We start from the raw sequence: 14,991 nt of genomic DNA, 5'->3' as shown, positions 1-14,991 counted from the left end.
CAAAATCGGGGCAACTCTAACTGAAACCATGAAGGCTAAGTGATACTCGGTAGCTGCCATAGTTTCAACTAAACTTTTCATCAGCAACAAAGCAATTGCTTTACATGATAGCATTGTGTGTTCAAGCAAAAAAAAACTTGTGATGTGCTCTTTTTCAGGGCTCCTTAGATTTGATTTACTCGCTCTACCTCATTTACATCTGGGTCAGAATTACCCACAAGAATGGCAAAGGCGATAACAACTTCCTTTCTCTGGAGTGTGATTTGTGTGCAGCTAGCATTTTTCTTCATACTGACAGCTCTGTATCTATGGAAAGATTATTCTGATTTGGAAGTGAGTGCTATTCACCAAAAAGGCCGTGACAATAGATTCAACAAGCCTGTCTCCAAGTTAACTCCTAAGAGTCATCAAAAGGTACCTCCGATTGTCTGACCAAAATGATGGAAAACTCAGCTAGTTTTCATGGTTAATTATGTTCAGCTGCAAAACATTTTTGTCTTGCAACCCATAAACGACTATCTCAATTATCATATTATTATACACTTAGAAAATTTGTGTTATAAATTGTGGAAACAAGAAAATTCTTTTTGAGTTCTCTGATTAGATCCGTTCATTTAGTTATATTTGTATATACCATTTTCACTCTGAAAAAATGGTGAACATTTTTGTCACTCTGAAGGCTACAGCAATTAAAAAATGGTATACTTTGCTAACATTACATTTAACAAAATTTGGAATAAAAATCGACACATAAAAAAAGTGTTAAAAAGTAGGTAGATGAGCAGCTGATAGTTTGTGTGTTGAGTGTAGATAACTCCAACTACATTGTATCTAAGTAACATATATATTTTAGAATAAACTGTGTTTAGTTCGTGTTAGCAAATGTCTGCTCCCATCCTTAGCAAACAATTGAATTTTTTGGTGTTATTATACCTTCATTTTATTTCAGAGAAAACAAAAGTTAACTCGTCGCAAAAGTCATTTAAATCAAACGCAACTGTTGAGAGCTCGCCATCGACAGAATCGAGTGCCAGGAAAACATCTCCATACACAAAACTTCAACTATACTTTGAACCCTGCTTCTACTGCTTGTCGGAATCCTGTGTTCTTACTAGTCATTGTTGAATCGTCAACCTACAATGCGATGGAAAGGAATTACTTTCGCACAAGATGGAAAATGAACGAATACAACAAGAAAAAGATTGCAACAGTGTTTGCTACAGGTAAGCAAAGTAGCACAATGTTTAACCAGTTAAACACGGAGATGTTGACAAATGAGTGATGAATTAATGAACAGACAACTACCAAATTGTGATAACAACCTGCGCTCATGGTATTTTCTAACATACCATAGATAGTGATACTACATAATGAATAAATGTATGCAAAACCCATGATCATGGCACACTTTAAAAATCTCTTTTTTATTAATGCATTAAAATAGACTTTCATTAGTTAGCTACATGCATAAACTTTTAGCTAATGCTTAAATTATTAAGAAAGAACCATAGTTAGAGCTGTGAGTTTCTACAAGTTATTTGGTATGTCATTTTAATGGGAGTAAGTAAACAGTATTAACATTAGTAAATTTTAAACTATATTTTTATAGTTGCCTTGCCGAGTGCCAGTGAATATGCAAAATATAATATATGCATCTGAGATAATATAAACAAAAAAAAACAAAACTATATTACTAGCAAGAGTCTTCCATTATGCAATACGACATCTACATTATCCGGCACTAAATGTTGGTGGTAATCAGCATGAGTCATGTACTACACATACTGCTGACTTTTATAAGTCTTACTTGCATTTGTTTGCTTCTATTAATAACATTCTGTATTTTTTTCTCTGGCAATCTGCCACAGCGAAATGTTCTCTAGTTCTGATATTTAGCTTGTGATCGACACCGTTAGGAGACAACGACATGCCACGCCAGATTTCAAGCTATAATTAAGCAAGGTTAAAAATGGCAGCCAATTTATGGCCAGTGAAAAATTTTGTTACAGTTGAATAACTAAACTTTAAAAAACTTGACTTTTTGTACAAATTATTAAGCGCGTGTACATGTGGTTTTTGACAAGTTAGAATTAGTCATTAGCGATCCATCCAAAAAAGCATACTTCTTAAAGACAGATTTTCAAACTTACCTGCCTTTTATCGATACTGTCAGCTTTATTATTGCACATTTCATTGTCAACCCTTTGGTAGTATTTAGCTCACTAGTTATGAAAAGCTGTAATATAGTTTGAAATTATACCAGTATGAAATTTAATATACAGTAGGTTGAAATATTAGCGTAATGTATAACATATTTCTACAAGTGACTACAAGTGTAACTAAGATATGAGTTTATATATAGTAGGGTGACGTTTAAGTCACGAGAAAAGGGAAACATTTTAAATGAACACTCAGTTAGTTTACTCTCGGCGCCTAACTAACCTGCAGCAGCAGCATTTGTCAGCATACGTAGTACATGTACACACATGAGTGCTATTGGAATTTGCGGTGTTTTTCAGCATACATAGTACATGTACTCATATCAGTACTACATATTGACAATTGCAGTGTTTGTCAGCATATGTAGTACATGTACACACATCAGTACTATTGGCAGTGTTTGTCTGTATAATGTGACTTATAAAGATCTCAAGATAGCAGAGCCATAAAGCTGTCTGTCAGAAATACTTAGCAGTGTTGGTGCATTTTTTTGCGTATGTTTCACACAGAAACCTACATGTGATAGCAAAATCTGCTCAAATATGCTTTAGCAAAAATAATTTTGACTTTTTGTTGCACGAAAACACAAATAATTAAACTGAATTATTGCATACATTACTGACCAATCACAGAATTAAGTAGGAGTCTAAATATCTTGGAAACATTTGTTTATGGACTCTAAAAAGCTCAGCACATTTCTAAAACAATTTCAGTGAAAAGGTTTTGCAAGTTGAAACATTATGTGGAGATGTCCAACAGTTGATTTTTTCCTTTACAACAGCGTTCATTATGTTGTAGCACAGAGTGAAATAAAGGGTGCACAAGAGCTTCTCTTATGGGAAAATAAAAGGTAAAGCCTACCACACTCATTTTACTCTTAGAAGATGAACTCTAAAGCAGGTGGTTGTATCCATAGAGTTATCTCCCCCTAGAGTGATAACCGCGCATTCAACAACACGAGCGTTTCCGGTGCCAACAAGGAACGTTTAGGCCACGCCCCTTTTTTGTGCTAGTCAATCGTAGTGATCGACAGAACAATAACGTCAGCCATGAGAATGATCATGAATTTCCAGTTAAGATAGTAATTATTGCTCATATTAAAGAAATGATGATTATAGTTTATTACTCTAATATATGCTTATTATTTAAAGCAATTTAATACCTACATGCATTGCAAAGGCACTGAATAGATGGTGTTAAGTAAATGAGTTAATGCAATCAGTTACTCCAATGATATACAGCCCCCACACATGAGGGGCTGTATATCATTGGTTATTCATAGATAAGATAGATAGTCATACTGGGGTTGTATTACATTGGTGTGATGGGAAGCTAATCGACTGCCATCAACTGAAAGTATTGACATTGTATGGTGATAGAGTGATTCATTGTCACCTCAGTTCACAAACAGCCCTTGCATGTAATCTTAGATTTCAATACATATCAATCAAATACATAGACTAGCTTGAAGCAAAGATGTCCACTAGTTAGTGGACATCCTTGCTTGATGTAAGCAAGCAAAAAGTTTGAAAGTTAGAGTGGCAAATGTTGTTATATGTTAGATAAAAATAAAATGTACTTAATTATACTAAATTATAATTATTTAAAAATAAAATAGACTTTTTAATTACCTTATTTATTAAATAATTTTTCATTGTAATCATAGCTAAACAGATTATATTTAGCCATTACTTGCTAATTATTTTACAATTAAATACATTTACAGTTTTATTTTTTTTCCTAATTTATTTCAACAAAACACTTCTTTCATGATATGAAATTTAAAAGTTGTAGTTGTTTGAAAAAGCTTGCAAACCTTAAGAGTTGTTTTCTTTTTCCTTTTAATTCATTTAAACTGCTTAAAAATATTTTCTCATGATATGAAGTTTAAAAGTTAGAATAGTAAATGTTATATAAAAATAAATTTTCTGTCCAAATACTTTTTTATTACTCGGGCAACACCGGGTAGTACAGGTCATAGTTGATGGCAGTTGATTAGCTTCCCATCACACCAATGTAATACAACCCCAGTATGACTATGTATGTTATCTATGAGTAACTGCTTGCATTACCTTCACTTTCACTCACTATCTATTCAGTGCCTTGGCAAGTCATGTAGGTATCAGGGATTACGTGTATGTCACAATTTCCATTTTCATAATTCATTTCCATATTATTTCTATTTCCATAATATTTCCCTACTTCATTTCCATATTATTTCCCTAGCATTTCCATAATTCATTTCCATATTATTTCCATTTCCATAAAAGTTCCATAATTCATTTCCATATTAATTCCATTTCCATAATTCATTTCCATTTCCATATTATTTCCATTTCCATAATTCATTTCCATATTAATTCCATTTCCCTACTTCATTTCCATAGTATTTCCATTTCCATATTATTTCCATTCCCATAATTCATTTCCATATTATTTCCATTTCCATAAAAGTTCCATAATTCATTTCCATATTAATTCCATTTCCATAATTCATTTCCATATTATTTCCATTTCCATGTTATTTCCATTTCCATAATTCATTTCCATATTAATTCCATTTCCATAATTCATTTCCATATTATTTCCATTTCCATATTATTTCCATTTCCATAATTCATTTCCATATTATTTCCATTTCCATAAAAGTTCCATAATTCATTTCCATATTAATTCCATTTCCATAATTCATTTCCATATTATTTCCATTTCCATGTTATTTCCATAATTCATTTCCATATTAATTCCATTTCCATAATTCATTTCCATATTATTTCCATTTCCATAATTCATTTCCATATTATTTCCATTTCCATAAAAGTTCCATAATTCATTTCCATATTAATTCCATTTCCATAATTCATTTCCATTTCCATAGCATTTCCATAATTCATTTCCATTTCCATATTATTTCCATTTCCATAATTCATTTCCATATTAATTCCATTTCCATAACTCATTTCCATATTATTTCTATTTCCATAATTTATTTCCATATTAATTCCATTTCCCTACTTCATTTCCATAGTATTTCCATTTCCATATTATTTCCATTTCCATAATTCATTTCCATATTATTTCCATAAAAGTTCCATAATTCATTTCCATATTAATTCCATTTCCATAATTCATTTCCATATTATTTCCATTTCCATGTTATTTCCATTTCCATAATTCATTTCCATATTAATTCCATTTCCATAATTCATTTCCATATTATTTCCATTTCCATAAAAGTTCCATAATTCATTTCCATATTAATTCCATTTCCATAATTAATTTCCATTTCCATAGCATTTCCATAATTCATTTCCATATTATTTCCATTTTCATACCATTTCCATACTTGTAAAATAAAATTTCCATATCCATTTCCCTAAAACTATGGAAATATTTATGTTTATGGAAATGAAAAAGTAAACATTTCCATAATATGTTTAGCAATCCCTGGTAGGTATTGAATTGCTTTAAATAATAAGCATATATTAGAGTAATAAACTATAATCATCATTTCTTTAATATGAGCATTAATTACTATCTCAACTGGAATTCATGATCCTTGTTTAACCCTTCCCATGGCTGATGTTATTGATCTAGTCAATCACTACGACTGACTAGCACAAAAAAGAGGCGTGGCCTAAACGCTCCTTGTTGGCACCGGATACGCTCGTGTAGTTATCACTCTAGGGGGAGATAACTCTATGGTTGTATCATAGTACAGCATGCTTGTGCCATATCTGGCAGTGCCTGGGTAGTTTCGCGTCATTGTACTCAGTCATTAGGACTAACTAAGCCATCATGGGTGGTCCTAGCTTTGATCAAGGCCTTTCCTTACCTCACCATTTACCTAAGTCAGAGCAGTGCCGTGTAGCTTCACGGAGTCCGGCGACCAATGGAAGCGTATATGGGAGCTCGTTCGTTTCTAAACAAACAGGCCACGCCCACTATTTTATATAAGTTACCATGGCGTGGCCACAACACTAACTAACAAAAATAACTCCCATTGGCTGTCGTTCTGAAATTGATTGTATCATACATAATTTGAAAGAGGAAAAACTTTCCTACAAGAAGCTACTAATAACATTATAGTAATAATGTGAAATATATGCGAAGAAAAGTGGTATTGGTAATGATATGAATATTCCATTAGAGATCCGTATGTCGATCGGGTTTGTTTTGAAACAGGCGTTTTCATTTCCAGTTTTGGTCGCGAAACTTTGTGGAGCTATACGACTCTGACAGCACAGAGCTGTATAGCTTCAGAGAGTCCCATGACTAATGAAAGCGTATATAGGAGCATGCTCGGTTTGAAACAAACAGGCAACGCCCTCAATTTTTTGTATAAGTTATAACGGAGAGGCCGCAACACTAACCAACAAAAAATTACTGCCACTGACAGTCACTCTAAAATTTAATGTTGTAATATACAACATTGGAAAAAGATTTTTATAACAAACTAATATTTTTTTTGTAAAAATGTAAAGGAAATGCAAAAAGTGAGGTATTGAGAGTGAAGAAAGAATAATCCAGTAGAGATCCGTATGTCGATTGGGTTTGTTTGAAAACAAGCATTTGTGTTTCTGGGTTTTGTCACGGAACTCTGTGAAGCTATCTGGATTTGAGTCAGAGGAAAGGTACAGCCAGTATATCTTATGGTGCGTTTACACTGGCCGATTTTGTCACCGATTTTGTCGTGCACAGACAAATTTGATGAGTCGGTGTCGGTAGGTGTGAACAGAAAAATCGGTGTCGGCACCGATCTGAAAGTCGGTGTCGGAGCTACCCAGCAGTGCCCGGTTGCACCGACAAGTCGGACGCTCATCAGCCAATCAGAAGCTAGGAGCCTCTAGTTAAATGAGCCTAGGCTTTAATGACAGTGCTAAGTTTATGAAATGAAAGGGCTAGGTTTAATGAGAGGCTAGAAGACTGTCATTAAACTTTCCCTCGTTCTCTTTTTAATAGTGAACCAGCATGGCTAGCAACGATGTGAACGCGAGAGTACCAAAAAATCAAGTTTTTTTCTTTAATTTAAATTAATTAAAAGTGAATAGCCAGTTGTACGACTACTACTAGTTCTACTACTAGTACTACTGTAAATACAACTGTAAAGAAATTTGCCGATCCTTACTTGGCACGATTTAGATTATGTCATACAGAAATACATTGCGTGTGATTTCATTCAATGTTTTATTAGCGAAGGAAATTCACTAGCTGAGGAGCGTACGGCCATTTGCTCTGTCTACTAAGTGAGCGTTGCTCCCTTATATACAATAAAATTGCCCGTTCCGGCTAACGGGACCGAGTGAGAACACCGGCTAGCAATGTTTAAATGGCCAATAATTAGGCCCGCTAGTGCGTTGATATGACAACATAAACGACGACAATTGATAGCATAACGAGTAACAAGGCCAACAATAAAAAGGCAATAAAGAGAGAATAAAAAGGACAACTCATATAATAAAATATTTACAGACATATAAAATATATACAAACAAATAATTACAAGAAGTGTAAAGTGTTGGCCCGGCGTCCATCACACTACTACTACCACAAATATACATTCACCATTCAATCTTCTTCATTATTCATTTTATTTATTATAATTACTCGAACGAAAGAACTGTACGTACAGTTCTTTGCTCGAATTTTCATTGCCTCATCATTCATTCATTGCTTGGCATTCAGTAGTTGCTTCTAGCAGTAGTAGTAGGAGCAGTAGTAGTAGTGTAGTACTAGTATATAATTTTCCACATCAAGCGCGTTGATTTTTATGTGTACTCGTCTTCGCGTGGTCGGGTGAAGGTCAGAACGGCGAAACGCTGTGATTGGCTGTTGGTACCGACAAAAATCGTTTGATCGTTGCAATGTAAAGTGGGAGTCGGTGTCGACACCCATACGTGAAATGTCGGAGGTACCTGTCTGAGTCGGGGTATTGGCACCTAATCGGAGTCGGTGTCGGCCAGTGTAAACGCACCATAACTTAGAAGGTGCCCAAGAGCTGCTGAAGAAACCTGCCGTAACAGCTTAAAACTCTTTGATGGCCTCCAACTCCATATTATGCTATGACGCAGGATCAATTTGTGACCAGATACTCTTCTTTACATCCCATAGTTTCGGTTGAACTACTGACCTGCCACTTGATAGTTCAGAGTACTCTGGTTGACTACACGCATATATGTACAGACACATCGCTTAATAGATATCTTTGGCCATCCTAAGTTACAAAAACTATTAGGTTATCAAAGCACATAAATTACATAATGTTTTTATTATATATTTCAATACATCAGAGTCTTGGCTTTCGAATGAGCCTATATTCAATACACAAAGAATAATAGAACTATCAAAAACGGGGTGTCAAAAGTATGTCCTGCAAAAAAAAACACTTGAATCAGGTACTCAAAATGTGACGTCATAATTCTCATTTAGCCTTAGGTCGTCGATCCCTTTCGCTGCCATTGAGGCTGCGTTTTTCTGTGACAATCGGTGCTGTTAAACCCAGAGAGCGCTAATAATAAACTAAGATTCTAGATAATCAACAAAGCCCGCGATCGTGCTAACGCCCGATCAATACAAACACATGTTCTGGGTTAATTAATTATGCTTCAATAAATGTACTGTCGTTGATAAAGGTAATGAAACCACATCGATTAAATTATGACCTGCGGTTGCGTGGCCCTAGGACTAAATGTCAATCGCACTTTAGCGAGATCAAGCAATGCTTGAAATTAATTAGTCTCCGTCGTCACCCTCAACATCACATTAAAAATAAAGAGCTAGTGTATAATATCATCGGGAAAATATAGTATGGTTCTTGGAGTCTGAGGTACTTATCATAGAAATAATATGTACATGAGAACTAATGACACTGATTCCTTTGTCATCTTCATTCGTTCTCTGGAGTTGTCCTACCTTCGCCTGCCACTAGCGTCATAATCGCAGTTGATAAATAAGCAGTAAGAGCACACAACAACAAAAATGAGAATTGTGATGTCACAATTTTCGAGACTGTGCCAGTAAACTTTTTCGCGGTAGAGCTCTGGGGAAATCCTATAAATACCAACTAATGTCTGTTTCACTATGGCAAACAATAGCTCATTCTAAAGCCAAGACTCTGATGTATTGAAATATACAATAAAAAAATTATGTAATTTATGTGCTTTAAAAATAGTGCACTTTGATATAAAATAGCTTATAACTTATTTACATTAGGAGGCTCGTTTGGTTTTTGCCAACTTTACACAGTTCCCATAAATGACCTTCTCAATATTCTTTAAACTTTTTCACAAAATAATTTAAAAATACACACGTTATTTACTTATTGTACATTGAGATAATGTTACTATTAAGCCAAAATCTAATATTAAATTAAAAAGATCCTGGCCTATGTTCTTAAGCTCATATGAGCTTATAGTTTAAGAATCAATCTATTTTATTATAATATCACCAGAGAGACATTTGAAGAAATCATATAATTTTTCACACAAATGGTATTTAGGGGATTTGGAAATTTTTTGTGGATTGTTTAGGCATGGAGATATCCTGCAGATGGATTTCCGAGACAGCTATAGAAATCTCACACTAAAAACGATGCTGAGCTTGAGGTGGGCTATTGATGAATGCTATTCATTCACGTATCTCTTGAAGACAGATGACGATATGATCATTAATTACGATGTGCTGATCAACCAGCTGGAAAACTTACCAGACAGGGTCGGTGAAGGTGGGGAACTCCTACCATTGTTGCTCTACCTCATTTATATTGTGTAGTATTGTTGACCTTCCAAAAAGCATAATCTGTTATTGTCATTCTCAACAATGTAAATTCTGGCAGCAGCCTCTCTGTTATTCAACTGACTTGGACTAAACGGAATAAATGTAATCGAAGCGCAAATGAGTAAGATTAGAACACTATTATTTGTACTTTCTCCGTAGCGTGTTCAATTTGGATTGTGCAGATAATTGTAGATGGTTAAACTATGCAATTCAAATTAAGTTTCCAAACTATGTATCAAAAACTAGAAATTTTGTTGTCATGACAAACACGGTGGTGAAGCTAGCTGGGCAAACTGGTTGTTTCATAGATGAAACCCAACTGAGGCAAGGCTTGTGTTAGTGCCCACAAAAAGTTAAGAACTAACTGAGAATAGATGAACCGGTCTGAAGATTGATTAACCATTACATATTTTCTATAAAATCTTTAGACTTGGTTTAAACAAAACAAAGAATGCGCTATTTTGGCCATATTCTTAAGCTGTTTAGTATATAGCCTTATACCATATTTGGTATGACCAGTCATAAAATGTGTAGTCTGTAGCAATTGAACCTACAATTTTGAAAATAGTCAACTCTGCAAAACGGCGTCTCATCTTCATAAAAAATAATAATTTTGAGTTTGAGGTGGTTTTCTCTTAAAACTATAATAATAGATTTTGGAAATGCTTGTTTAGGTAACAGCATTGTCAGTGTTTATTGGTGTTTGCTAAGACTTGTTGTGTTTAACTGAACTAGGGTTTAGGGAGAGACGATTACCTAATCTCTAAATCAACCAACTTCAAAACTGCTATGCGTGTTGTAGGAAGACACGAAGAGAGCTTGAAACAATTTTTTAATATATGTTTTACAGCACGCAGCACTTTTAAAAATTTGAAATGATGAAAACTAAAATTTACAGGACTTGTATTTCGCCATAAAGACAATAAAAATAGTTTTTAGTCATCAAAATTTTAAAATACAAGCAGATTGTAGTAATTTGCCTACACTGCAATGTTTTGCAGTCAGCCAAAGTAACGATGAATTTAGCTGTTTCATCTCTTTCTGTTTCATAGTTTCTCTTACACCTGGGCTAATCATCCACCTCACCACATTTCAGTATAATTGTGTACAGCGGAACCTTTATGCTCAAACGCTTCCGTTCTTGACCAACTCAGTTTTCGACCCAAATTTTTAAGATTTGTTCGTCTCGGATCTCGAACATAAATTCGGTTCTCAATCAAACCAGAGCATGCGCATTGGAAGTAAACGTCCATAACTGCTCCGGAACCAACATGGAAACATTTGTTAACAAAAGGAGAAAAAAAGTTAAATATTTTACAAAAAGGCAGGAAACATCCGGGACGACGTCTCCTTCACTGAAGAGATTTGCTAGGGAGACAACACTTCTAGTCGAGTTACCCTAAATTGTTTTGGAGGAGGATTCTTCTTCAAAGCTGTGAAGTAAACGTGCCATTGCGGTTTCTGTTTTTGTCACGCGATTTTTGATGTAATTGAGCTGTTGCATTCATTGCTGTTTCATTGTCGATTTCTGCAGTTTTTGGTATTGTATCTTAACCTTTGATTTTTTCGATGTTTTAAGATCAAAACATACAAAATGTTTACTTTCTGCTTTCTTTTTTCATCATCATATATAAAATATTTTATTAAAATTAAAAACGATCTATATCTATCCGTTTTTATTTATAATATGCAGTATACAGTACAGTTATACTTTATATAGTACAAGAATAATGCTATATATAGTATACTGCTTATAATATACTTAACCGAAGTCGTTTTCTCGACTTATAACGGATTAAAATTTACATACATTAATTCTAATGGGAAAAATTGTTTCAAATCTTGAACACCTCGGTTTTTAAACAACCTTCTGGAATGGATTATGTTTGAAAACCGAGGTTCCACTTTACTTTATTACTGTGTTCTATAGGCGCGCTCTTGATGGTCTCCAATGGCACTGACTGCCAGCGTACTAGTTGTCAATAATTAACCACGTTTGTTTTGGTGAAGACAGACAAGAGCTAGGGTTGTTCTGAGTGAAAATAAAATTTGTTCCTTTCACATTACCTTGTGAGTCTAATAGTATTCAAATCAAAAAATATCTTTAAAATCTTTACTTATGTTAGGTGAAAGATTATGTAGGTCAAGTTGATGAACAATGCAGTAGCATGAGGGTCAAACAGCAATACCGGCAAATATTAGTGATGGTTGACAGGTGGAGTAAAACAAGATCCTCTCATTGGACAAAAAACTATAATTTGCTTTGATAGCACTGTACACCGGACTGATGATGACACAGAAAGTGCCGATACGTGACAGCGATGACAAGTGGCATGTCACATTTGGAGAGTATCCAGATGACACGTACCCTGACTACATGGGAGGTCCAGGATATGTCTTGTCTCATTTAGCAGCGAAAAAGGTGGTAGAGTACAGCTACCATATTCCATTTATGCCAATGGAAGATGTTTTCGTTGGTGAGTCTAAAGGTAGCATAGCAAATGCCCGGAAGGCAATGTTTATGTTTTCATATATTTCTAGTCCAACATTAACAGCATTAGGTATTGCAGAAACAAATCATAAGTTAGTAAAACCTTTATTTAAATTTTCAACACCACATTCTCGATAAAGCATATCACAATAGCTATTCAGTTGCTTGTTATGTTGGACAAAATGGCTTACAATGAGCTCTACACGTGAGGTAATCTAAGGGTAATAAGACTATTAGCATTCAAACGATACCATCTGCATAAAAACACTATCTGATTTATTCTTGCAATAATTAGTTTTATTTTTACTTACAACCATATGGCAACGAGACAAGCGTTGCAGGTATGAACATGTTTGCTGTTCATTGCTACCATCTATTTGTTTCTAGGAAACAAAAAGATGGTAGCAAATGCTAAGATACCCCGAGCAACCATTCATGCTATAACAAAATAACAAGTTTTCAACCGCCATAACATTTTTTTTGGAATATGGTGTTTCACAACAAAAGTAAAGGTAGGCGCGGTTTTGCACATTTTGAGTTTTTATTCAGTTTCCATTTCTATAAATGACTGAAGCAGTTGATAAAGATCTGCTGAGTCCCCTTCATTAAGCATCCTACCTAACTAGATAACTATTTATTATTATCATTTAAACTATTAACCATTATTATTCGCATTTCAGTTTCTTAGCACCAAATGTTCTACTAAACCCTGCTTGATATCCATTAAAAAACTTTTAAATGTGTTTGTAACAGATAAATTTTCTGTGTCGAAATGGACAGTATAGCAAAAAACTGATACTCAGAATCTAAAACATTTGAAGTTGCGACTAACCAGGAAATCTTGAAACTCACACGCTGCTCCAGCCTATATTATTAATACTAAAAAGTATATTCAACCAATGATATAAACCCCCCATAAGGATAGGCGACGGCTGTCATATGGGTGATTTAATAGTCGAGCTTTGTTGGGATTGTGCTAGCCTAGGTTTCAAGGCTAACACAGTTCTCGCGGGGAGGTCGCGTTGACTTATTAGGTTTTGGAAAACACAACTCGCTGTTATCGTCTCATTAGCTCTTTCAGTCATTAGACCCCTGCAGTTCACAACAGCAAACCTTGAATTTCTACAGTGTAGGGGTAATACTTAACCAAAAAAATGGATCCATGGAAAATAAAACATTTCAAATTACCTATTTTCACCAAGTTTGATATTGGCAAGGGTCGTAATATATGCTTAAAGCTAAATATAATTTACCCAAAATTACCTGAACAACGTCCTTTTTTCCCTAGTTTCTGATTAATATTTTGCTATCCCTAATATAAAATGACAACATCTTTCATCATTGTCACATTGCTTGACCTGGCTAATAAGATGGGACAGCTGTTCAGTGTAGTTTTCACACACAAAACCTAAATATAAAACCTAATTTGGGCCATTTCACAATGGCGACTATTAATATCGCGAATGCTTATGAATGGCAACTGACTGATCATAACGGTGACAATATTGGGGAGCTATAATTATTTGACAACAAAATGAAACCAACAGATCAGTTAAATAACCACAATTGTTCATAATATTTGTAAATGTAAAAAAGGCTTTATTCAGCATATTTCTTTGTTTTGGTGTTATGATCGGGTTCATCCCAACAGACTGCGCCCATATGATACCCGTCATTAAACTCCGCCCATATGATAGCCGTCACCTATCCTTGTGCAGATTTTATCATTGATTCAACAGGTATTTCATAAACACAGAAAGTGAAAAGAAATTTATGATTTTGAAAAAAAGTGATGCTAGACCTTTGCGTTCTCTGAGTTAGTGCATGCGTTGAGTTACCAGCAAAAGCTCGATGTGCAACTATAAGGTGCCTATAATAGCAGTAAACTTTTTAAAATTATTCAGTTAAACCATTCCTGTGCTGCGGAATAGCGCACTAGCTGCAAGTTAGAGTATTACTTCTGAAAATTTGTTCCAAAGGTGATATTTATCATCGCATATGTTTATTTGAACCTTTTGCATTGAGCTACTGAAAAGAGGCACTTGATAAGTTGCTTTGTAGCACAAGTTGATAAGCTAGAATCCTCAACTGATCTTAACTGACAATTTTAGGCATCTGCGCGGAAAAAGCAGGAATTGATGGCTATAGCAACCTGAGGTTCTCAAACTGGGAGATATGGGACTACTACAACTATTGTTGGGCACGAGAGATGGTCACCCTTCACAATGCAGACTTCGCCGTTAGGGAACTCTACTACTATGACAAGCTCATCAACACGCATAGCTTTGATTTTTATTCGTGGGGGAGAAAGGATTTGCTTCAGAGTCTACTGTTTATGCAGCAGAAGTCAAATAAGCTCAACGAAGCGGCAGAGTTTATTGGTTATCCAATGCGGTACCGGTGCTCAAACTCTACATGGTCTCTTGAGAGAACCAAATGCTTATACAAACACATCGTTCAATGGAAAATTCAAAATGATAGAATACTTGATATGTAAATACCAT

At 34.8% G+C, this 14,991-nt stretch overlaps 1 protein-coding gene across 1 annotated transcript; it reads left to right on the top strand.

The window, feature by feature from the left end:
• The first annotated feature begins 222 nt into the window (after nt 1–222).
• LOC137406732 (beta-1,3-galactosyltransferase 5-like) lies at nt 223–14,984 on the top strand. The gene is made up of 6 exons (XM_068093349.1): nt 223–414; nt 950–1,223; nt 3,019–3,070; nt 9,750–9,943; nt 12,267–12,473; nt 14,599–14,984. Exons 1-6 carry the CDS (start codon nt 223–225, stop codon nt 14,982–14,984), a joined length of 1,305 nt encoding a protein of 434 aa, XP_067949450.1.
• Nucleotides 14,985–14,991: the final 7 nt, after the last annotated feature.

Source organism: Watersipora subatra, chromosome 10 (assembly GCF_963576615.1).
Source record: "Watersipora subatra chromosome 10, tzWatSuba1.1, whole genome shotgun sequence".
NCBI classification, from domain to species: Eukaryota; Metazoa; Bryozoa; class Gymnolaemata; order Cheilostomatida; family Watersiporidae; genus Watersipora; species Watersipora subatra.
Note: the sequence above shows the minus strand (reverse complement) of the source record. Positions and strands in the feature narration are given on the sequence as shown.

Coding starts and splice junctions, on each gene's coding strand:
- LOC137406732 (XM_068093349.1), top strand. CDS start 223: ATGGCAAAGGCGATAACAACTTCCTTTCTCTGGAGTGTGATTTGTGTG. Junction 415..949: donor CTCCTAAGAGTCATCAAAAG/GTACCTCCGATT, acceptor ATTTTATTTCAG/AGAAAACAAAAGTTAACTCG. Junction 3,071..9,749: donor CTCTTATGGGAAAATAAAAG/GTAAAGCCTACC, acceptor TGGATTGTTTAG/GCATGGAGATATCCTGCAGA.